This window comes from Macadamia integrifolia, unplaced genomic scaffold (assembly GCF_013358625.1).
Source record: "Macadamia integrifolia cultivar HAES 741 unplaced genomic scaffold, SCU_Mint_v3 scaffold2353, whole genome shotgun sequence".
In the NCBI taxonomy this organism is placed as follows: Eukaryota; Viridiplantae; Streptophyta; class Magnoliopsida; order Proteales; family Proteaceae; genus Macadamia; species Macadamia integrifolia.
In genome coordinates this window covers 37,069-62,013 of record NW_024868654.1, presented here as the reverse complement: position 1 = coordinate 62,013, position 24,945 = coordinate 37,069, and the positions used below count along the sequence as shown (strand labels likewise).

Sequence of the window (24,945 nt, the reverse complement as noted above, 5' to 3'; positions counted from 1 at the left end):
AAGAGTTTCTATTTATAGTCACTTAAGTTAACTAAGGATTGTTTGGAAGAAAAATGGGCTTTCACCCACTAGTGGGTTAATCCGTCACTTGGCACTAACGGGCCCACCTCGGGGTGTCCGAATACATTAATCAATTCTCCAATATGTTGTCCCAACTATTGAGAGTGGTTTGAGGTTCACGGGTGCGAGGTCTCGGGCAAGCTGAGACGGATTTGGGCCGTCAAGGGAAAATTACACCCCTAGATATAACAATAGAAAAATGAACTTTATTGTGTTACTGAATTCTTGAATTCTGTAAAAAGAAAAACTTTGATTGAACAATTTTTTTTTTTGGTAATGTACGACGCCACCCCTTAGAGAATGCCACTATTGGAAAGACACCCTCTGCATAATACCAAATTATACTCTGACCCTCGACCGTCAGTCACTGTTAAGGAATATACCTTAAATGCTGACATTAGCAGATATATTTTTTTCAAAATATCAACATACCCTTCTAAAAAGAGACATACCTAATATACTCTCTCTTAACCCCTCACAACTTAGCTCCATCTTCTTCATCCCCAAACTGGTTGTGCTCTAATCAATAGAAGCTCCATGAGAGAAGAGTATCTGAATATGATCAAGTAGTTTTCAATTAAATTACATAAACAAGAAAAGATCCCATTGAGACACAAGAAAAACAAACCCTACAGAAAGGAGCTTGTGCTTGCATTTCTTCTACTCATTGCACCTGCAAGAAGCCTATTATCAGCTCATGGTTTGCATTTCTATTTCTCATTGTTTCAAGGTCTGTCATTTCTTGTTGTTGGCTTGGACCTGATTGGCATTTCGGTTGGGTTCAGATTCGGGTTTAGGTTCAGCTTCAGCTTCTGGTTTTGGTTCTTCATATTTGGGCTTTCCCCTTTCAGGTGCAGGTGAACCTTCGGCTTCAGGTTGTAGTTCCCCTTCTTCCATCTTACTGCTGCTGCCACTCTCTCTATGCACTTCTTCGTCTTCTTCACCTCAATAATCTTAGACAGCTCCCCAACAGTCCTTCAAACAAGGAGGCGTCTTCAGATCATCTCTCAAACCCTGAAGCGATCTTACATTTCCTCTTTCCTCAGAAGCAACTCTGCTCCTTCTCCCAATGTCAACATTAAACCTCTTATCTTCGTCAACATCCTTGCTTCCCATGAACCTCCGCCATGATGAAACACTCTTTTCTTGCCGTGACAGATCCCTTAGGTTGCATTTGGTTGCAAGAGAAATAGGAAGTGAAGTGAAGTGATTTTTTTTTTTCCTTTTGAGTCGTTTGGTTGCAACAGAAGTGAAGTGAAATTAATTTACCATAGTTGTTTGGTTGGATGTAAAATATATGTAAAATTTTAAAAAACTAATAATCCAACCAAACTCCTCAAAAGAGATGGGAGGAGAGTACTTTTCAATTCAGAACCCACCTAACTCCTCAAAATTTATATTGGTTATGTGAATCAGCTCATTCAAGGTCTGTACCAAATCAAGTCAAATGTCATCAGATACTATGTTCTATCAATAACCAAAATAAACCATTTCATTCTATATATTAAATGAATGCAGCATAAATAAATATATAAAATAATATAAAAGTTGATCACAAAGAAAACAGTAATAGATCACAAGTGATAACGACTGAAAGGCCCATTCCAAAAGTCTTTTAGTCTAAACAAACCCAACAGGTAAGTAATGCTCTATCTGGCTCAAACCCAAAGTCTTTTGATCAAAACAAATCCAAATAAGTCGCGTGAGAGAGAGAGACATCGTTGAGAGTCATGAGCGGGGTGAGAATTGTGAGAGTGGGAGAGAGATCATGAGTAGGGTTTTTTTTTTTTCTTCCTATTTTGGTTGGGAAAAATAAAAAGGGAAATTTTATGGTTAAGTGAAATTTTTTTCACATGTAAAATATATTTTCATTGCAATCAAACATCTAAATTTTTTTTTTTTGAGAAAAAAATTCCACTTTACATAAAAAATTTGCATTCCCCTTGCAACCAAACAGAGCCTTAGGGATTCTTAGGCGACGAAAGTGACATACCCCTATCACCGCAGTCCCGATAAAGATCAAAATTCTTCCTTCTCTCAAAACCAACAGAATCGTGATCCAAATGCTTCCGAAATGATCCGGAAACCTCACAATCATCTAATCATCGTCTATGAATCGTTCATACCCCAATGAAGAAGATACACCTTTCCGACCATTTTCAGCTTTAGGGTCATGTGTTTTACTCAAGAAGGTGAAATCGTCATTTTAAATCCTCACTTAAGAGTGACCGAGAGAAGGGTGTCTGAGTATGATTTGGTATCATGCAAGGAATGTCTCTCTAGTAGTGAGATTCTCTAGGGGTGGTACTATAAATTACTTTTTTTTTTTTTAAATAATATACTTTTATTAAACACACTTCGTGGAAAATACAAAAACCGTGAACCGCACTTCAACTGTTCAACAGGAGCTGGAGCGTAACCCCACACACCAACATACAAATTCATTTTTTTTTTTTTTTAATTACAAAACTATTCTTTGTGTCTTTCATTAAATATTTTCAATTCATGCTCCGTTTATTGAAGCTGTAGAACAGGGAAAAGGAAAATTCTCAGTATCTCACCATAGCTTCAACATATTTTATCAGAGATCAATTATTAGAGCCCTGAAAGCAAAAGGATGTCACAAAACAAGGTCGTCTAGCCAGAGATTTCAATGGCCTTAACCTCTGGCTTCTTCACTTCTTCTTTTGGAACAGTTACAGTAAGCACTCCATTCTCCATAGCAGCTTTCACCTGATTTATCTTCACATCCTCAGGCAACCTAAACCGCCGAAGGAACTTTCCGCTACTCCGCTCCATTCGGTGCCACTGATCATTTTTCTCTTCTTTTTCTATGTTTCTCTCGCCACTGATCTTAAGGACTCTACCTTCTTCAACCTCGACCTTCACTTCTTCCCTGTTGAGCCCAGGAAGATCAGCTTTGACGATGTGGGCTTCTGGGGTCTCCTTCCAATCGATTCGAGCATTCACGATCGCAGCAGTTTCGTTGGAGAATTGAGGGTGTGGAACAGAAAAGGAAGTGGGTAATGGAAAATTATTGAAATCAAATGGATTCCAGATATCCATTGCGAAGGGATCTCGACTACCAAGAAAGCTTGGAATGAGAGACATTATCTGTGGTTCTTTGTTTTGCTTTGGATTGAATTGCAGAGAAATTTAAGACTGATAGCTAATTGGAAATCTTTCTTAACGTTGGAGAGGAGAGACAGCAATCATGTATTTTATAGAACAGGGGAAGGAGGATTCTAGTACTTTCCCGTGTTTTTCTTTGTTTGGCTTTGAGTTTTCAAGACTTATTGGGAAAGGAATTGATTATATCTGGTACTTTCCTTGATTTCTTTCTCTGGATTTTCTTGAACATTCTATTACTTTCTGGACCATTGGAAACTTCTAAACAAGCTGGGCTTTGCGTGCGTTGGGCTGGGCCACCTGCTGGCTTGCTGCCACTTCTTATCCAAGTCCAGCGAAAGGCTTATAAAGATAATAAATGCTGAGCCCAGCGCATATACACCAGCCAAGTAAGAAAGGACAACTTTATTGAAAATAGGGATGTACATTGGTTGCTGAAATCCGAATTTGAATCCACATCTGTATTTCTCTAGGGGTGTATGTATTCGGTTAAAGAGTATTTGAATTCAAATTCGAATTATCCAGAAAATAATCATCAGATCAAATTAGAAAGTCAAGTAATAATTTTGAGATTTCTTGAAGTTTTAAACACGTTCTAGAGAATGAGGAAAAAAGCTAAGACAACTTACAAGGATGGATTAAGAGTAAATTGAATTCATTGGAGGAAGAATGTCCAAATAATACAAGTCAGAGAGTAAATAGATGGTCGAAAATCCGAATTCGATCCACATCCATATCCATTTAGGGATATCCATATCCAATCAAATTATATCCGAATCTGTATCCGATCCCTTTACATCCCTACTTGAAAACCTTTCTTTCATTTCCAATACAGATCAACTCCCCACGTTGGACGGGTGAGGACAGATTTGGACCCTCCATAGGGTATGGGTTCCCATGTTAGATGTGGGTCGCACACCAATGGAGAGTTCAGATCTATCCTTGTCCCCACCATCCCAATTAGGGTTTTAACACTTGGAATTGAGATTCGATTCGGTCAGGCTCCTTTCCTGTAGCTGCAGATAAGAGCTTTAAAACTTGGAATCGGGTTCCAATTTGGTCAGGGATGATTTCTATTATCAATCGGAGTGAATTGGTGTAAATCAACAAGATCACTCAGTGCCGACTTTGATATGAAGCCAACCATTCCGGATCCAGCCAATCAATCAGTTTTTAAAACATGATCATACAATATCTTTAACTTGTAGTGAATAGTAATTGATACATCGTCTATACCAAAAATAAAATAAAAATTAACAAATCATAATCACTTGATTATCAATCGGAGTGAATCGGTGTAAATCGACAAGATCACTAAATGCCGATGTTGATGTGAACCCATCCATTCCCGATCCATCCGATCAATCAATTTTTAAAACCTGATCCCAATACAATATCTTTAACTTGTAGTGAATAGTAATTGATGCATCTGATCCAATTGTAACATGGTTAGGATATGGCATCAGGTTGAATTGTGGTTTTGTACTTTGCACTGCTCTGTTTTTTGTCTACCCCTAAGTGTTCTATTCTTATGTATGTTTATTTGTGGATAGTAGATTACGATGGATCTTGGAATTTTATGCTGTATAGGACTAGACACAGATAGACAAAATGGATGTTTTCTCATGTGTTTAGATTGTAATTCTGAACACATGAGAAAACAGAATGTGCTTGCAAACCAGTGTTCCAATTGGGAGGTTTATTCTAGAATGGTTGGCTGGAACGTTGGACGATGACAAGGGTGATGTTATCTGATAGCAGTTAACAAGGTCAAACTCCTTCTGACTGATTCACCTTGGTTAATACTGGTCTTAGGCTAATACAGATATTGTTTAGGCTATCTGCATATTTTGTATTGGAACAATAGGAAAAATGCAATCCGAGGGAGAGTGTTACTAGTTTGTTTAGGCTAAACTCTGAACCATTGAAAAAGCTCTTTTTCAAAAAACTTCTCTAATAGTTTTGGAGTACTTCCTGAGAAATTGAAGACCAGATAAGCACACTTGCTGTCTTGTTTATATTAATTACTGGATAATTAGAGGGGCACCATAGATTCCTTTAAAATTCTGGATTTAAAAAACCAATCTATGAACCATGACTTTGGTTTTGGAAAGATTTGCTTTGAGTCAAAAACTAAAAACTTGTGACATCACTTGGATGTATTCCTTAGAAGAGGAATAAAGTGGTTTCCTTTAACCACGAATATTCAGGTTCATGGAACTCCTGGCAAGGTTGAATGGAGAGAGATGCATAACATGTGTAGAACACTGGCAAAAGATTCCTTGAGGGAGAATGATCAACTGTAGAGGAGGTGGACAAGTAATCTAATAGTCTGGGGAGTATTATGTAGGGGCAATGGGGAAAACAACAGTTCATAGTTTGGAAATTTGTTCTAGAAAGACAAAGATAAGAGTTGTTTTCATGATTTCCCCTTCTTTAGGAGTTGGAGTTCTCATAGATAATATACTTGGATACAGATTTGCTTTAGAACCACTTAATAAATGCAAATTATCCTTTGAATTCTTAAAAATTCTATATATCATTTACACAGAGTTCATCATAGACATGAATGAGATGCTTGATAATCTATTTTCTGGTTGGAATTTCAGCTAAATTCTTCAGTTTAAGTATTTATTGCAACTCTTAGGTACAAGACTTCTACCCACTTATGGTTGGTATTAGAATACTGTGTTGGTGGAGATCTTATGGCCTTTACGGTCTCGAGGTGCGTAAAGAGTTGCAACTCCTTTGCAGTCTTGAGGTGTTGAAGGAGCTTGGTATCGATGGAGAAAATTCTGAGATTGTTGATCAAGAAATCACCCAACTCATCCCTATGAAGATCATGAAGAAGGTGTTGGCTAATGTGGCCTTACATTGCCACATAGGTCATAATTAACAGATTTAATTAAATAAATGTTGGCTAATGTAGCTTTATGTTACCACACAGGTCATAATTAGTATACTTAATTAAATATTAAATAAAATAAATATGATGTAATTAGAGGTAACTGGCTATCTACCATAATAGGTGGAGATGGTATAGTTAATATAAATAAGGACTCTAGTCTCTCTTTCCATTCAACACAATCTTGTCTCGTCCCATTGAGAAGACAAGGCTTGAGAGAAGAAATAGAAAAGAGATTGACTAAGAGTGTGAGACGTTTGCTCACACTAAATCTGTTAAAGAGTAGGAGAAAAATAAAGAGGATCTCACTAATATCCAACGATGATAGATTATTATGGTCCAAGAGGAGGTAAACCAAAATATTTAATTCCACAATTGATTTTGGTCATTAGGTTCCTCCCATGATCTAACATTTGGTATCAGAGTAAGTTTTCTCTACCTTTGGATTTGGAGTTGAAGATTTTCATTTAGATAATTTAGAATTTTGATTGAAATTTTGATTGAGACCATGATAGTGGTCCAAAAGCCAATGGGATCACCGCCCCTCCGGCCACCGACGGTTCCTCCCATGATCTAACATTTGGTATCAGACCAGGTTTTTATTAGAGACCAAGTGGTTAATACATTTATTTTTGGGAATTCATAACTATGAACATCTATAGTTTTAGTCCAGCATCCTCATAAATATGGTCTGGTTGCACATAAAAACCTTAAAAGCACTTCCCTTTGTGTCTTCAATCATACAAAGACAATAGGGATCAAAAGAAAGATCTAACACATTCACATGGAGTTATTTAGTAAAAACAATTGTAAAATTTTTAACACAAAATATTTAAGAAATCACAAGAGAAGAAGATATAATTTTTTGACTCTATCTGCATGCCGCATAAATCACACCTAGAGGTCAAGGCAATTCCTCGAGCCTGAACCAAGTCATCCGTTGGAAGTCTGTTTTTAAATATATGCCAACCAAAAGTCACTTGACAAGGCTGAATGTGAGATTACCATAAAATGGAGAACCAACCCACCTTAGGGCTTGACTTCTCACAATGTCCTAAGCTGATTTGATTGTGAAAATCCCTAAAGATGAGGGGCTTCAGTGGCAAACGTCCTCCATATTGGTAATAACTATACTTCTAGTCATCTCAAAAATTTCAGTCATAGCGTCAGAATCAACACTTGAAAAAATCCATCTATTGAGGCAAATGAAATCGGCAACCTTAGCTTTCAGAGATACTAGAGAATTTTCCTCCTCACTTAACATCTTGTCTATTGACATCTTATCCAACTAGTAGTCAGACCAGAATCTAATGTTTTGGTCATTGCCTATTGTCTATTGTTCCTAGGATGAGACAAAATTCCAAATCTTCTTAAGACTTGTCTAGATAGAGGAGGAGATCTGGCCTGATTTCAGCAAGCCATCAGCCTTAAGAAAGCGAGCTCAGAGAAACTTACTCGTACAAGATCCCTTATGCTTTATCTGCTAGGAAAGCTTGCATAAACATGTAAAATTCACATCCCTTAGCCTTCTAATCTCCAATCCTCCCTCCCGCTTGGGCTTGTAGACATCATCCCATTTCACCACTATGTTTTTCCCCACTTCTAAATCACTTGACCAGATAAAATTATGCATCCATTTTTCCACCAACTTAATTGAATATTCAGGTCACCAGTAAATGGAAAAATTATGGATAGGAATGCTAGAGATCACAGATCTGACTAGTCCCACTCTACCCGCCATAGACAAGAGTCTCCCATTCCAACTTGATAATCTGCCCTTTATTTTATCTAATAAAGGTAGAATATAGTCCTTTTTAACTCTTCCCTTGAATATCTCCACTCCTAGATATTTAGTTGGCAATTTGGCAGAACGAACCCCTAAAAACTCAGTGGTAAACTATTTCATGCAAGGGACCACCTTACCAAAGAAAAGCCTGCTTATATCAAGGTTAAATTTCTAACCTAAGAAGGCCTGATATTTAACCAAGAAAGTCTGAAGATTCCTCATATATTTCGCAGAAGCATTCATAAAGATAAAAATATCGTCAAAAAAAAGAAGATGAGAGTGAGTAAACACACCTCTGGGACCCAGAAGAGATTTTATTAGCCCTCCATGAACCATGGCCTATAAGCCTCTACATAAAACCTCCTCAACCAAGATGAATGGAATAAGGGAGATAGGGTCTCCCTGTCGCAGACCTCTCCCAACTTCAAAGAAACTCATTGGGCCACCATTAACAAGAACAGAGACTCTAGAGAAAAGCAAAAGATTATGGATCCAGGAAATCCTCTTATTACAAAAATCGAACCTTCCTAGAGTCTCGAAAAGGAAATCCCAAGATAAAGAGTTGAAGGCTTTTTGCACATCCAGCTTGAGACCCATTCCTCCTCCCCTCACCACATAATGCATCAAATTGACAAGCTCATAGGCTAAATTAATATTTGATGAAATAAATTTTCCCTTCTGAAACACTCTCTGTTCCTCATAAATTAATTTGGACAGTAGCCCCATAAGCCTGGAAGACATAATCTTGGACAACACCTTATAGAAAAAAATTCCCATGCATATTGGTCGAAAGTTATCTAAAGAAACAGCCCCATCTACTTCAAGAATTAGGGAGATAAAGCAATTATTCACTCCTTTTGGTAGTCTGCCCACCATAAAAAAAAAAAAAAAAAAGACACCATAGCCTTACAGAAATCAACATCTATAACCTCCCAACACTTCCTAAAAAATTTTCCCGGGAACCCATCAGGACTAGGGGAGCTTTCTGGATCGAGATCCCACACAGCTTGCTTTATTTCCTCCCTGCTCGGGATCGAGTCCAAATTGACAACATCATCCGCCGAAAGCATATTTGGAATGCAATCAAACAATTCATGATGAACTGTCGTCTCTGATGCCTCATGGAACTTTTTGAAATAAGATGAAATATAATCAGCTACCCCCTATGGATTCATGACCCAGGAACCATCTTCCCTTTTAAGGATGAAATCTGATTTCTAGATCTTCTCAATTTCACAGATAGGTCAAAAAATTTAGAATTACACTCCCCATTTTTAATCCATCTCTGCTTCACTTTTTAGCCCATAACTTCTCCTGCATTTTAGTAGCCATAAGTAGAGCTATTTTTGCATCAACCTCTTTAGCAAATAAATCGCCAGACAAGATTGACACTTCAATTATGTTTTGAACGAACTTTAAATCACCCTCAGCTTTGACCATTCCTTCATTCAAGTTGGGGAAGGAAGCACGGGCCCAGAACCTCAGCATCATTTTAACCCCTTTCAATTTTTAGCAAGAACCTGAATAGGATTTCCATCAACCTGGCCCCTCCAAACCTCATCCACCACTTTAATAAAATTATTTTGCTCCATCCAGAAACCATGGAATCGGAAAAGAATGTTTAAAGGTTTCTGCACTGAATAAGAAACATTAAGCAAAGGGGCATGATCTAAGATAGAGGAAACTAAAACACGTTGCACAATATTCTTAAAAATATCCATCCACTATTCATTACAAAACATTCGATCTAGAATAGCTTCCACATTTCCCCTCCTTCGGTTATTAGTCCAGGTAAACTTCTTCCCTTGGGAAGGAACTGGCAACAGACTATATACATCGACCATCGCGTGAAACTTAGCAGCATAATTGAGTTTATACGTTCCCGGTGCCTTTTTTTCACTGGACAACAAAGTGGCATTAAAGTTTCCCAACACAACCCATAGGAAGGCCGAGGAAGCCTACGACTCTAGGTCCAGCCACAACTAGTGGCGAATAACTTTAAAGGAACTAGCATGGACAAAAGACATCCTAGTCTTAATACCAAACACCTCAACCAAAATAGAGACATGCTGGTCAGACATAGCAGTCACAATAGGGCGAGGGATCCCTAACCTCCATATGACTCACAAATTTGGCACTTTTTGATGCCTCTCATTGTGTATAAAATCCATAGAGTAACCCAACTTATTAAAAAACAATGCCAAAAATTTACTTACTACCATAGGTTCAGCCAAGCACAAAACTTCTGGAGCTGAATCCTTCAAAATCAAGTGCAGGGCTGTTTTTACAGTCACCTTCTTCACATCACGGATATTCCAATACAGAACCCGCATTGAAAAACTAGTTGGAGTTGGAATTTTTACCAGACTTTTTTTTCTGGCCACTTTTTTCCTTCTGTTTCCCTCCCACTACCAGCAAGGTTACTTGCCTTTCCCTTCGCATGACTGCCTAATCCACCATAGGTAGCTCCTTGTGCACCACTGACACAGAGCCCCTAGAGCATTCAACCATCGGAAGAAAAGAGATTATGTGGTCTTCATTAGAGGCAGACTCAGGGCGTTGAGCAGGAGCACCCCTTGTTAGCAAAAATGGGAACAACAAAAAAACAGAAACGGATGGTATGGGTTTTAAATGGTAAAATATTTTGAACGATATGGTCAAATAAACGGTCAAAAAAACTGAGAATGGAAAAAAATAGAATATAGACGGTACGGGTTTTAAAATAACTACAGTATCCAACAATAATGCATATATATCTCATGTCTCATTATAAGTTTTATGATATATAATTGAATATAATCCACTACCAATTCTAAATTCATACACCACACATGTCAAAGTTTTGTTGAGTAATGTGGCTTCGCTATGATGTTGTTTGTTATTGTCAACATAGCCAACACACTCTTAGAGTAATATATGTTCAGTTTGAGTTAGGAGTCATCACTTTAGAAACACTTTTTAGCAAATGCATCAGTTTGTATATCAATTTTGAGATCCATACATTGATATTGAGTTGAAGGTGATATCATGAGAAATATAGGCCATTGAATTAGCTTCAAGTCAGCTAAAGAATCAAGTGGATTAGAGTTCGGGAGAGAAAGATATGGTGAATTAAGTAGACATTATGTTCAACAAGATAAGTCTTAAAAAGGGCAAAAAAACGGAAACGTGTTTAAACACTTTTTAAACGTGTTTAGAACAAAAATGCTTGTCGTTTGCTATTTTTTTAAGTATCTTTGATAAGCATAAGGGAAAATATGTTTTAAATAGTAAAAAACGAGAGCATGTTTAAAACAGAGTTTTAAATGCATTTTTGCTAACAGTGGGAGCACCCACACGACCCCTACCATGAGTCGCAACCATTTGCGACATACGCAAAGGGTACCTCACTTTAGAGGTAATTTGGTTTCCCAGCACTGCCTAGACCTGGGGAGAGGGCGCGGTCTCCTCATGCACCAAGGATTGGTCCGGGTCATCACCTGGGTCAAAGTCCAAAGACCCATTTTCAGATCCAACGTCTGACCCAATTAGTGGATCGTAATCTCCCTCATTGCGAGAAATCCTATCCACATTTAAATCCTTTCCTATTTCATTAGGACTCAAAACGACAGGATCCAATAGGATTTGAATATTTCCTCCATCAACGGGCATATTCTGTGGGATAATATTTGATTCAATATTCGGTTGATGAGGTGACAGAGATCTGACCCCACTGGAAGACTCTCTCACCGAGTTAACCTTACTTGGGTTAACTCCATCTTCTATGAACACAGCCCCAGGAATCCGTCCATCATTTTCCATCAAGGACTGCTTGGCATCGTCCACCTTCTTTTATCTACAGGCAGCAATCAGGTGACCAACACGTTTACAGTACCCACATCTTTCCACATTGTCTTCATAAACAACCTTCTGACGAAATTTGAGGACCAGATTCGTTGCCAGCTCCAGCCTTTCAATTTGGACCTCCTTTACTCTCACAGTCGTTTCAGATACATCAATCTCCACTTGGATTCGAGCAAAATAACCCATAAGACCCTGTCTCGTGTGTTTATCAAATGCAACCGGGCGCCCCACTGCCTTTGCAATGGACAACAGTACATTCTCATGTCAACATTCAAGAGGGAGATCAGGCAGGCGAATCCAAACAAGCTTCGTCAAGGATTGCTTCTCATGGCGGGCTTCCAATGCTGGAAGCGGATCAACTGATCACCAAACCTTGATGGACTCCTCCAAACTGCTAATTTACCACCCTCACACTTGAATTCGAAAATAACATAACCCTTTCCCAATGGGTTCATAACCACTTCTTGATTCAATTTACAGTTTGCACGAGCCTCCTCATGCAAAGCATCAAGGGAAATCAAATGGAAATTTACTCTCCCTATCAACGCGAAACGAAAGTTCTGCCGTTTTGCCTCATAGTCCTGTTGGGGAATGACAATCCTTCGAATGTTTCTTGCTTGAATTGGATCAGGCAAGGAATCAATGGTAGGCCATGAAGCGTTCCCCACTGCCTTCGTATAGGATTTCTTTAGAGCCACAGCCTCCGAGATCCTATCTTCTTCAGGAATCACAGGACCTCGATCCAGAGTTTCCCTCGAACCTCCATCTTCATCCTCCTCATCGGCAGGAACTCTACCCCTAAGATCGCCAGACACTCTCTCTCCTTCTTTCTCCATTCTATGTGAGTGTTCAGACCCAAATTTAAAAGTAAATAATTGGTGGATTGGGGATTGAACCCGATGTGAAACGTTTAAAAATTAGTGCTTGTTCAAAGCAACTCTTCTTCTTCTTCTTCTTCTTGTTTTAGTATCTTGCTTTTCGTTTATTTTCTTATCTATTATGTCTCTGCTTGTCTGAAGGTTAACTTATTTAAACGAGAGCTGCTCATTCCTGCTTTTGTGGAGGAAATATAAGCCGCAATCAAAGACTACGAAACAAAATGAACTGAGAAATTTTCTTTGATAAAATTTTCTCAGATAAAAGAGAAAGGGAAAATTTTGAAAGATGCTTATGAACAATGGATTTTCATATCTTGCAAATAATTCATATGATGATTTCACTGTAAAGGGAATGATTAGGGCCAATTACTTGCTGAAAAAATTTTTAATGAGAAAGTAGTCTATGGTTATTATCGAAAGCACAACAAATTATAGATAAAAAAGAAACCTAACCTCAAGCCGATCAGCTTGAACCTCTTCTTCTTCTTTCTTCCTTCTTCTTCTTTCCTAACCTCTCATTCTCGTCTTTCTTTTCTTTGTTCCAAACCTCAGGGAAGAAAAACCCAACGCTTTTTTTTTGGTGTAAATCCAACGTCAATTACAATAGATTGGAGAAAGGTAGGTTTAAGTAATGTTGTTAAGATGAAATGACTAAAATGCCTTTACAATTTCAATTATGGCTATATATTTTTATTTTAATTTGACAAGTTAAATATCTAATTTACCCCCATTAATTCATTCTTTAATAAATATTTTCATAATAATTTAGTCTTTTTACCCTTTTATTATTTTACCAAATATAATCAACCCTTGTTACACTAATAACTTCCCTTTTTTTTTTTTATTTAATTATTTACTTTATGAAAATTACTGAGATCTAATTGATAAGAAATAATTACAAGATAAGTAGATTTAAATTTTTTTCTTACTTCTAATAGTTTCAATTTTGAAAATATTTCCAAAGTTAATTATTACCAATATAGCCAAAGAAGAAAATAATTCGGAACAACCTTTTAAAATAACCCCCCAAGTCATTTCATCTTCTCTATCCATTCTTTGTTATTTAATTTTATTTATTTTTAATCATATGCGGGACCCACCAACAACTCCCCATCTTTTCTTTCTTTCCTTGCAGAAACCACACCATCCCTATCCCCCCCCCCCGCAACCCCCTCACCTTGCCCCATAACTCCACCCCCTCCCCTCTCCCACTCTCGCTCCCATCCCCTACTTCCCTTCCCTCCACCATGCTCCCATCAACTCCCACCCCATGCCCTTGCTTCTCTGTTACTCTATTATCAAACAAAGGTAAAACAAGAATCAAATCAAGTGATTAGTTACTTTAACTAAATCATTTTTTTCTAGTGGGAGATAAGGAGACAAAAATGAGAGGAAGTGAATGATTATATCAGCTTCAACAAGCAGGAAAAGAGGACGAGCAGCAAAAGGACGGCTTTTATATGGTTTGGAATTGATGATTTATCAATTTAAAATCAAACCAAACCTATTATTATTTAGTTTTCATTATTTGAAACTAAAATTGATTATTATTTGACGAGAAAATTCTCTGAGCAAGTGGCCTAGGTTATACATACTTTCTCTGATTTTATTTTTCATCCAATAACGTAAATTGATGAAACTATTTTGTGTTTAAATTCCGCACCCATCGCTTAGGTTTCACTGAGGATTTTCCTTAAGATCATGTCTGGCTATAATTTGTGTTAGGGAATAGGGACTAGGAAGGGGAGAGGTGGCCTGTCTCTTAAGTCTTTAACTCTTCTTCTCTCCTTGTAATTTCATCCATTGTATTTGTAGGTTAATCTATGGTTTGTGAGGATTGTCTGTGTCAACATCCTGAGCAGTAGTAAGCACATGATTACATTGATTTGGGACCTCACCTGTAACCTAGGAGTCCCGGGAGAAAGTAGGGATTTTGGAGGGGAGAGAGATTGAACATTGGGTGAGGCGGGGGGATGTCAAGGGAGGGCAGAGAAATCGGAGATGGGGCAAGGGGTTGATGAGAGAATGGTGGAGGTGGAGTTGGTCGGCAAGGTGAGGGGGTTGTAGGCTAGGAATGGTGTGGCTTCTATAGGGAAAAAAAGAAAGGAGGAGGTGGTGGTGGATTCCATCGATATGATTAAAAATGAATGAATTAAAAAAATAAAAAATGGTGAGAGAAGATGAAACTCTTTTTTTTTTTTTTTTTCGTGTTTGTGTTTGTGTGGACAAATATAACACATTCATCATATTTTTACTTATTTTATGTAATTGGGAAACTCAAATATTTTCCAAATAACCAACCTTCTTGCAAATCTAAGATTGCAAATTTGTACGTTTGACCATTTATTAGATGGCAGAGAGTTTATATGTATGCAACAAACTAAATGTTTAAATGTCCTTGTAGGGGTAACCTACAACACAAAAAATACTTTACCCATAAAGACTTTAGAGGACCAGGCCAACTACCCCACCTTCGGCATTGGCATCAGCAGGGAAGCGAGCCTTAGAGGCCGTTTGGTATAGTTCATAAAAAACGTTTCTAGCGTTTTTTCGTGTTAATAGAACAAAAAAACGCAGAAAACCGTTTGGCATGTTTAGGCTCCGTTCCAGTTTTTTCGAAACTGTCAGTGTGGTAAGAAACGAAAATTGCCCAATTTGACGAAACGCTCGGAGGCTGTTCCGTCGGCCACGTTTCGTTCCAAATTAATAGAGGGAGGAACTTTCGTTCCCGATTGTCCGCGATAGAGAGAGGATAGCAGAGAGGAAAGAAGAGAGAGCCTAGCTGAATCTTCACCTCAGGTCTGTGCTTTGCCTCTCCTCCTTCTTCTCCTTCTTCTTCTTCATTTCTTCTTTTCTTCTTTTATTCAACCTCTTCTTCTTCTTCATCTATTGTAACCACAGAGAGGGTTTGTGTGAAATCTAGGGGTTTTTTTCTCCTTCTTCTTCTTCATTTTTTCTTTTATACCAGAGACAGAGATCGATTAGCTTAACAAAGTTCTGGTTTCGAATAGTTTGGAACTCGCACAGAGAGAGGAGAGAAGAAGAAACAGGAGCTCGCCCCCTTGTGAAATCTCCTCTGCAGGTAATTTTGATTTCGGCTCTTCTTCTCCTTCTTCTTTTTCATCTGTTTTAACCTCTTTCTTCTTGTATTCTAACCTCTTCTCCTTCTTGTTCATCTATTGTAATCACAGAGCAGGAATTGGGACAAATTTTAGGGTTTTTCTAGACCCCCTATACAGAGAGGTAACGTCTTCTTATTCTCTTCTATTTCTTCTTCTTCTCCTTTGCTTCCTGAATCCATACACCTCTTGTAATATTCTTCTTCCCCATTTCTTATTGTTTCTCTGTTATTTTATTTTCCCTGTTGTTAACGAGTCAACCTAGTGGTGAGAGATTTGTTGAATCTCTTTCATACCTTTCCCACTCATTATCAAACTTAGGGATTAGAGTTGCTATTTCTGGATGACCCTCCCTGAAGAATCCCAACCCAAAACCCTACTGCAATAACTGAAAATCTGGCCTTTTCTCTCTCCTACGGTAGACATAATTGCAGAATTTGTTTTTCTTCAATCTTCGACTTTTGGGTCTGTTATTGGGTTGGATTTGATAGAGTTGGGAATTACAAACATGTTCTTAATTTCTCCTGAGATTTGGAGCCCTGTTTGAGGGGCTGGGTTGATTGCAAGGAGTCTCGTTACCACTGGTTTCTTGTTATCTATTGTGTAGTTAAAGAGGATATAAACTTCCCTTATTTATGAGTAAGATCCTCTACTTCACATATTATACTCAAGCCATGGTTTCTAAATTTTAATTTGGTTTATCTCCATTTCCCTTTTAAATACCAGAAACATGTCCCCATATTCCTTTTTATCTGAGTAGGGGATGCCCTATTTATGTGTAATCTGATATTTTTCTTTTCATTTTAGTGCTATTTGATCCTTTGAATAATTTCCTTTTAGGAGATATATGCAAAAGATGAGACTTATTGGTGACCATTTTATCCCTTTCTCGTGTGACTTGTTAAATTTAATTCAACAACAACAACTCAGGCTTGTTAAATTTAATAATATGGTCAATTGTGCATCTTGGTATGGGGGCTGTGGTGATTCTAAGTAATGGTGCCTGATTTATGGAAGTAGGGACTATATTTCTTGTTGGTAGAGAAATCTGGAGACAGTTTCAGGCACCACATTTTGATATCTTAAGTGGAGATTGACACCAAGGATACTCTAGTGAATGATGGTGCTATGCACAAACAATTTCTACCCATCCTTTCTTGTTCCAATGGGAAGTTGCAGTGTGGCGTAATTGTTTGAATTGGTTCTTATTTAACCCTTCACACTAGCAGCAATGAATGAGTAAAAATACCCTTCCTATCCTTTCCTATTCCAATGGCGAGTTGCAGTGTGGTGTAACTGTTAGAATTGGTTCTTATATAACCCCTCACACTAGTAGCAGCTAAGAGCGAGTAAACTGACTTTCTGGGATTACTCCAGAATTATTGTAGTTCAGTTTTGAGTCATTGGAAATGTATGAGTGTAGGCTGGATAAGGTTGTTAAGTTGTTACATTCAGAATAAAAACAATTAAATATTGCCCTTATTGAATGCATTTGATTGTACAACTGAGTCTCTGCTTTGGGAATGTGGTAAGGAAAATCAGTTGAGATGGTTTAGTTTTGTCCAGCAAAGGTTAGTACTCTGGTGCAGCAGATGAAAACACAGCATTACCATAATCTTCTTTTTTGCATTTTCCTTGTTTGGGTTTTTCATAAATTGTGTATCAAGGACCAGTGACAACTTCCATCTCTTAAAATTTACTTACATTACAATATTTTTTGGTGGTAGTATATTCAATTTTTAGAGTGTCAGCATGGCTCTTCAAACATTTCCCAATTTTCAAGGTTAATTGTTATGTATTCCCTAATCTTATTTCATTTTGTGTTCGGTTGTTATGTTTTACCATTAATTTTGCTAACCTCAAATGTCTTTTGCGTATTCATTAAAACTGTCCCCAATGCTTTTCATGTGAATAATCTGTGGCTTTAAACTCTGCTTGGTTCCCAATATGCTAACTTTTACACTAACTTATAATGTCTAGCTATTATGTCTGGAAGTAGTATCCCTGCCGTTAAGTGGTCAGAATTTGAGACCACTGTTTTCATTGAAGCAATGAAAGAAGCTGTAAAAAATGGTCACAAATCCGGTAATTCATTTAACAAAACTGGATGGGAGAACATTACAAAGCAATTTCAACAGGCTTTAAATCGTCCAGTTGGGAGAGAACAGTTACGCAATAAGATGAACAAGTTGAAACAAGAGTATCAATAATTCAAGAGACTGCTTGATACAACTGGATTTGGGTGGAACTCAATGACAAAAACAGTCACAATCGATGATGAGTCCGTATGGGATAGGGCAATACAGGTACAATAGATTTCAGTAGCTAGTTCAATTATTTAAAAATTAGATTACAATGAGTAGTACATCTAAGTGATACAATTACTGCTTATGCAGGCAAATCCAGGTTGGTTGAAATACAAGAAGTATGGACTAAACAATTGGCCAGATTTGAGCATGGTATTTGGGGATGCATATGCTAGAGGTAACTTAGGGGTTGATAGTGCTCAAGATTTGGATGGCATTGAAGCTGTTAATACAGTTGATATTGAGCAAGTCTCTCACTCCCCCAGTACCCCGGTGCATATAAGCATGACTGACCCCTTTCATGAGGATACTCATACTCCAACTCAGACCACCACAAAACGAAGTCTTGATAGGACACCTACAGGACGAAGAAAGAAGAACGCCAATAAGGGAGATAGTCACGTGAAGGACTTGTATGGGAAGTATTTATCCATGAAAATTGAGAAAGCATCTAGTACTTCTGTTACATCTCCTGTTCATGGTGGGGTAGGTGCATCTTGTCCTCGAGATTTCAGTGCGAGAGCATGTGAGGCGGTGATATCCTCCATACCGGATATATCAAAGGAGTTATATTTGAAGGCCACCAGTCGTATGTGTACTGATCCTAGTTGGAGGGAGTTGTTTGTCTGTGCAGAGCCTGCGAAGAGGACTTGGCTTTTAGATGCGTTGGAGTAGTTGATGTTGTGTTTGTATGCTACTTTTGATCATTTTGGATTCGAGACTCTACTTTTGATGTGTGTAATTTTACTTTTGGAGATACATTGCATGACTTGGCTTTATTTCTTTTGTGTTTTTTTCCTATTATTGATGTGTGTAATGCTGAACATGTGGTTTGGGTTGACACGATGTGTCAGCTTGTTATGTTTCACAGATATTTGTTTCCAATTGTGTAGTAATTGTTTATTTATTGCAGTTATGTCAAATGCATTATGTGAAACTTCTAGTGATGAAGAAGATATGGTCATTCACATGGGAATGGAATTACTGAGTGAGGCTGTATATATTCGAGAACCATGTCGGGATAGTGTATTTCCAGGTGCTATCATGATGCATGAGGTATTGAATGGGCATGCCAATAGATGCTATGAAGAGTTTAGGATGGAACGTCATGTCTTCCTTAACCTATGTGACTATGTTAGACATAGGGGGTGGTTGAAAGATACGACCAACATCCGAGTGGATGAACAGCTTGGAATGTTCCTATGGATTGTTGGGAAGGGTTCAAGTAATAGGGACACCCAAAATCATTTCAACCACTCAGGAGAAACAATTAGTCGAACATTCAATGTTGTCTTGATTGCAATGCAACGCCTGACTAAGGAGAAAATCAGACTGCCAGACGTCAATATGATACCGATAGAGATTGCACAGAACCCGAAATACTATCCTTTTTTCAAGGTAAATATGTTAATATGATACATGTCTGTAATTAAATATATGAATGTTTATATTCTTATATGTACTGGCCATTTAATTGTCATTATATGTCATAGCATTGTATTGGCGCCATAGATGGTACTCACATCCATGCTGTAGTTCCAAGAGAGGATCAAATTCGATATAAGAATCGGAAGGGGATCACAACTCAAAATGTGATGTGTGTATGTTCATTTGACATGCGATTCACATATGTGTATGCAGGATGGGAAGGTAGTGCAAACGATTGTCGAGTACTTGAACAGGCAAGAAGTGATCCTCGATTGAGTTTTCCTCATCCACCTCCAGGTATTAACTTTATACTAATATATTAGATTTTCATTTGAGTGTATACGTAATAACATATATTATTTTTTGACTGTAGGAAAGTATTATGTTGTCGACTCTGGGTATGCTAGCCAATCTGGATTTTTGACACCATTTCGGGGTGAGAGATACCATCTACCGGACTATAAAGGGCATAGAAGATCCCCAAGAACAGCGAAAGAGTTGTTCAATTATAGACATTCATCACTTCGGAATGTTATTGAACGCACATTTGGGGTATTGAAGAACAAATTTAAAATTTTAAGGCTAATGCATCAGTTCCCAGTGGAAACTCAAGCATCAATCGTATTGGCATGTTGTGGGCTACACAACTATATTCGAGAAGAGCATATTGCTGATGCAGAATTCATGGGGATGAGCGATGATTTAAAAGTTGCAGAAGATGACTTGAATCCGCCACATGAAGATTTCGTTGATCATTCTACAATACAATCAAGTCAACGAAATCGGGCAAAAGAGATGAATGCCACTAGGCTAAGAATTACAAATGCAATGGCTAGACAGCAAAGGATGCCAGAACTAGTTGAAAACTAAAACCGATAACTATTTTCCCAAAACTGAAAACCTAAATTGATGTTTCAACCCACGTAGTACTTGTTTTATGGTACATTTATATATGTGGTATAAGTTGATATATTATTATGAATGCCATATATTTGGATGCTATATTAAATTTTTTGATAAATACATTTCTGTTACAGATGACTTCTTCTATGCCCCCACTCATGATAGCAACTTGTGAAATTTGTGGGAAGAGTTGTGGTAAATATACAACCAAGTCGGGTAAAAATATTGGAAGAGAATTTTTCAAGTGTGAAGATTCATGTAATTTTTTTATGTGGGTGGATCAACTACATCTATGTAGATGTGGTAAAGGTCAATGCAAAGTACGAACTGCGATGAAAGGTCCAAACAAGGGACAGTATTTTCTATGTTGCCCAAGTTCAACTGGGGTAATTTATTTCTACGATTGACCTATACCTATAGATAATTTATGATTTAAATTTAATTGATGTTAAATTTCAACGACCCTAATCACATCTATTATTTGATATAGACTGATAACTGTGGATGTGGTTGTTTGTATGATTGAAAGATGAAACACATATCTCTACCATACAACATACATTATGTTCAGAAAGCTCAAGCTCAACATCAACATCATCCAGATCACTTTCCGTTTCAAACGAGTACATGAAAGGATATCTGGAAGGGACACTTAAAGGAATAGAGGACCAAACAAATAAGATGAAAGACATCCTCCATGCATTCAAGTCTTTAGACTTGGAAAAAAAGTGAAAATTTGGGGAATTATGTAATAGTTAACTTGCACAAGGCATTGTTAATACTGTATTTTATTCATCCTTTGGAAACCATTTTTTTTTCGTTGGTGTGTAATATTTTATTGTCACAAAAAAATTTATATGCTTATAGTATTTTAATGTTATTTTTGTAATTATTGACTTAAAAGAAAAGAAAAAAAAAATCGTTTCTGAAACAAGAATTACCAAACGGCAGAAATGTCGTTTCTTGGTTCTGAAACTATTCTAGAAACAGATTCACCAAACAGGCATAAATTGTTTAAAAACGGCGTTTTGACACAGAAACTGAAATTACCGTTTCTGACAAGAAACGAAGTTTCTGGAACAGAAACGATACCAAACGGGCCCTTAGTGACCTAAAAGCCAGACCTTAAAAACAAAGAGAACTATAAGAAATGATAACGAGGACGTCTAATAGCATCCTTTTTCAGATCTATTCTGACCATGCACATCTTCCTCCAGAGAGTTGCTCATCCTTTTTTTTTGGATGAATTTTGCTCATCCTTTAGCTACTATCTAAGAGTGCAAATTTGTACATTTGACCATTTGTTAGATGGTAGAGAGTTTATATGTATGCAACAAACTAAATGTTTAAATGTTCTTGCAAGGGTGACCTACAACACAAAAAAGACTTTGCCCATAGAGACTATCGAGGACCAGACCAACTGCCCCACCTTCGACATTGGCATCAGCAGGGAAGAGAGCCTTAGTGACCCCTAAAATCTAGACCTTAAAAACAAAGAGAACTATAAGAAATGATAACAAGGACGTCTAATAGCATCCTTTTTCATATCTATTCTGACCAAAGCATGCCAAGATAGAATAGGAAAGGAGTAATCAAATTTTTCCGTTGACTTAGCAAGAAAATCCACTATAGAACTTGCCTCTCTATAGCAATGAAAAATCCTCCATTCCACGGAGTTCAACTATAGAAGCTAACGATTCCACCTCTAACAACAATACCATGGCACCACACCCTTTGAAAGCAAAAGCACAATTGAGACCACGTCACATTCCACCCATAGTCGTTGAATGTTCAAATTCTTTGCCTTCTCTAAACCCTCTATACCACTAGATCTAAGTTAGATTTAAGGATTGAAAATCAATTTTACCTTCTTTGCTCAAGAACTCTTCAAAAACCCCAAAATCACCTCTTAACTCAAGAAATCACCAATGTTCTCAAATCTTGCAAATACTTCTTTAAACCTTCAAAATCAACACATAGACAATCTATTAAACCTTAAATTCATTATCTCAAGTGGGTTAACAAGATCTCATAGAACTCTACCCAAATCAAGGGTTTCACTTGGGGTTTTGTGAAAGTTTAAGAAGTATAGCCTTCACCCACCTCAAATCGTAGGTCTCGTTTTGGGGATCACTTTTTCGGTACCGGAATGAGAAGATCAAACCTCGGCATCGCTTAAAATCATTTCTTCCTCTTTTTCTTTTCCTTTCTTCTTCTTCATTCTCTTTTCTTCCTTTCTTTTCTCTCTCTTCTTTACTTTTCTCACCCACTCTTTAAGGCATTAAATGAGAAAAAAGAAAAATAATAAGTACTATTTATACTAGACAATATTTAGTAATCACATGGGTGGGTCATACTGGTGGGCGGGTTCACTCACCTATGACCGCCCACCTGTTGGTCAAAACTTAGCCAAACAATTGGGATTTCGATGGAATTCGACTCTCAACATGTATCTCACTCTCGACACAAGATATATAATATGTATACACTTTAGGATACGGCTACATACCAACATTACCCCGTACATAACCTTATGATACGTGCATGTACACGGATTGGGTACACTCATCTCCTTTGGCACTGACTCGGACTTGTCTGGCCAACCTGTATTCAAAGTCACCCTTCCCATCATGGTTCATAGGGAACCCGCCTTAACCATCTTTGGTTCGGGTTCTGCATGGTTAAACCGAGTCAACCGTATAAGTAAACCAAGTTTTAAAAGTAGGGTATCACTTCCGTCGTAGACAAAGAAATTTTTGCCAAAGCAGTTTTTGCCTATAAAGACACTTGCTCACCAACCAATATCATCTCTAGCGAGCATGAAAATATAAACTATCAAGGATCTTCTCTTATTCAAGTCACTTGCATAATATGATTCCACATAATCAACAACATATGATTGATTGCCATTGCCTCCATATACCAAGCGAACATTAATAATACCTCTGAGATACCAAATGATCCATGTCATGGCTGATCAATAACCCTTGCCAAGATCGACAATGTAAAAAATAATGACACTAACATTCTGTGAAATATGTGGATGAGTACATACCATAGCATACATGATGCTCTCAACTACACCTGGATAATAAACATGAGGCATGTGTTCCTTCTCCTCGCTACATCATGGTGACATAACTTTTGGAATTCTAAAATATACTTCTAATGAAGTACTTACCAGTTTCTTGCTATACATCCCAAAGCATTCAAGCACTTTGTCTACTTACTTCTTTCTATGATAAGAAGAGCTTTATTGTGTTGCAAATGAAGTGTTAAATTATATCAACCGGCTAGTGCAATTGTGCGACGGTGGTGCACAAAACCCACCTTTTGAGAAGAGATGTTATCTTTCCCTGCCTACCTATCAAAAATAAATAAATAAATAAATAAATAATTTCAGTTAGTATGATATTTTAAGATGATTTAATCAGTCAACAAATTTTTATTTAACTGACAATGGCCATTTAGCCCTTTTGGCATAATAACTTTCACTGTTCTTTTCAATCGGTCAACAAATTATTTTGATCTCCATACTCTTTATCATACAGTCCTATCGTTCGGCCGTTGAAGAATGTAATTCAGTTGGGTTTTTTCTAATCTATTAATTTTTTTTTCTTATTTCAGCAAAGGAAACATTAAAAGTCAACAGAAAATGGAATTTTTCAATGAAATCAGATTCATCAGAACTTCTGTATTTTCTGTATTATCTCTGTACTATCTCTACAATACAGACACAAAGTTACAACAAGAAGCTCTCCTAAAATCATTATTAGATATCTCTTCATATATCAGTTTATAGATCCTTTCATAAGTGACATATCGGTATGATAGAACAAGAACTTCTAGCCAGAGATTTCAATGGCTTTGACCTCTGGTTTCTTCACTTCTTCCTTGGGCACCGTGACAGTGAGCACACCATTCTCCATGGCAGCCTTCACCTCATCTATCTTGGCATTCTCAGGCAACCTGAACCTGCGCAGGAACTTGCCACTGCTACGCTCAACCCTGTGCCACTGGTCACTCTTCTCTTCCTGCTCTTTGCTCCTCTCTCCACTGATCTGGAGGACTCTGCCTTCTTCAACCTCGACTCTCACTTCTTCCTTCTTGAGCCCAGGAAGATCAGCTTTGAAGATATGGGCTTGTGGGGTCTCCTTCCAATCGATACGGGCATTGACTAATGCAGCTGTTTCAGTGGAGAATTGGTTTCGAGGAACAGATTGGAAGGTTGAGAAGGGGAAGTCGTTGAATGGATCCCAGATATCCATTGCGAATGGATCGGAGATGGTTCTCCGGCCACCAAAGAAGCTTGGAATAAGCGACATTGCCACTGATTTAGCTTTGTTTACTTGCAGAGAATTCTTCTGGTAATGATAAATAGATCGCTGCTTGGCGTAAAACTTCCTGAACGTTGTGGAGGAAGGACATCAGTTCTATATTTATATAACAGGGGAGGAAGAATTCCAGTACTTTCCCGGGTTTTCCTACACCGAGAATCTGGTTGTTTCTTTGATTTTTCTTTCTTCGGATTTTCGTGAACATTCTAGCACTTTCTCAGCATCGAACTGAAGAAAATGACAATTTGGGC

At 37.7% G+C, this 24,945-nt stretch overlaps 3 protein-coding genes across 3 annotated transcripts; all 3 read right to left on the bottom strand.

Annotated features, from left to right (window-relative positions):
* Positions 1 to 2,609: 2,609 nt before the first annotated feature.
* On the bottom strand, positions 2,610 to 3,234 carry LOC122066348 (18.1 kDa class I heat shock protein-like). Its single transcript, XM_042630170.1, has one exon. It carries the CDS (start codon positions 3,169 to 3,171, stop codon positions 2,698 to 2,700), a length of 474 nt encoding a protein of 157 aa, XP_042486104.1. The 5' UTR covers positions 3,172 to 3,234; the 3' UTR covers positions 2,610 to 2,697.
* An 8,477-nt stretch (positions 3,235 to 11,711) lies between these two features.
* On the bottom strand, positions 11,712 to 12,559 carry LOC122066345. The gene is made up of 2 exons (XM_042630167.1): positions 12,127 to 12,559; positions 11,712 to 11,953 (listed from the first exon to the last, which is right to left on the bottom strand). The coding sequence occupies exons 1-2, from the start codon at positions 12,557 to 12,559 to the stop codon at positions 11,712 to 11,714; spliced, it is 675 nt and encodes a 224-aa protein (XP_042486101.1).
* Positions 12,560 to 24,018: 11,459 nt separating this feature from the next.
* LOC122066342 (17.8 kDa class I heat shock protein-like) lies at positions 24,019 to 24,756 on the bottom strand. The gene has a single exon (XM_042630163.1). The coding sequence runs from the start codon at positions 24,680 to 24,682 to the stop codon at positions 24,203 to 24,205; it is 480 nt and encodes a 159-aa protein (XP_042486097.1). The 5' UTR covers positions 24,683 to 24,756; the 3' UTR covers positions 24,019 to 24,202.
* Between the last annotated feature and the right edge of the window lie 189 nt (positions 24,757 to 24,945).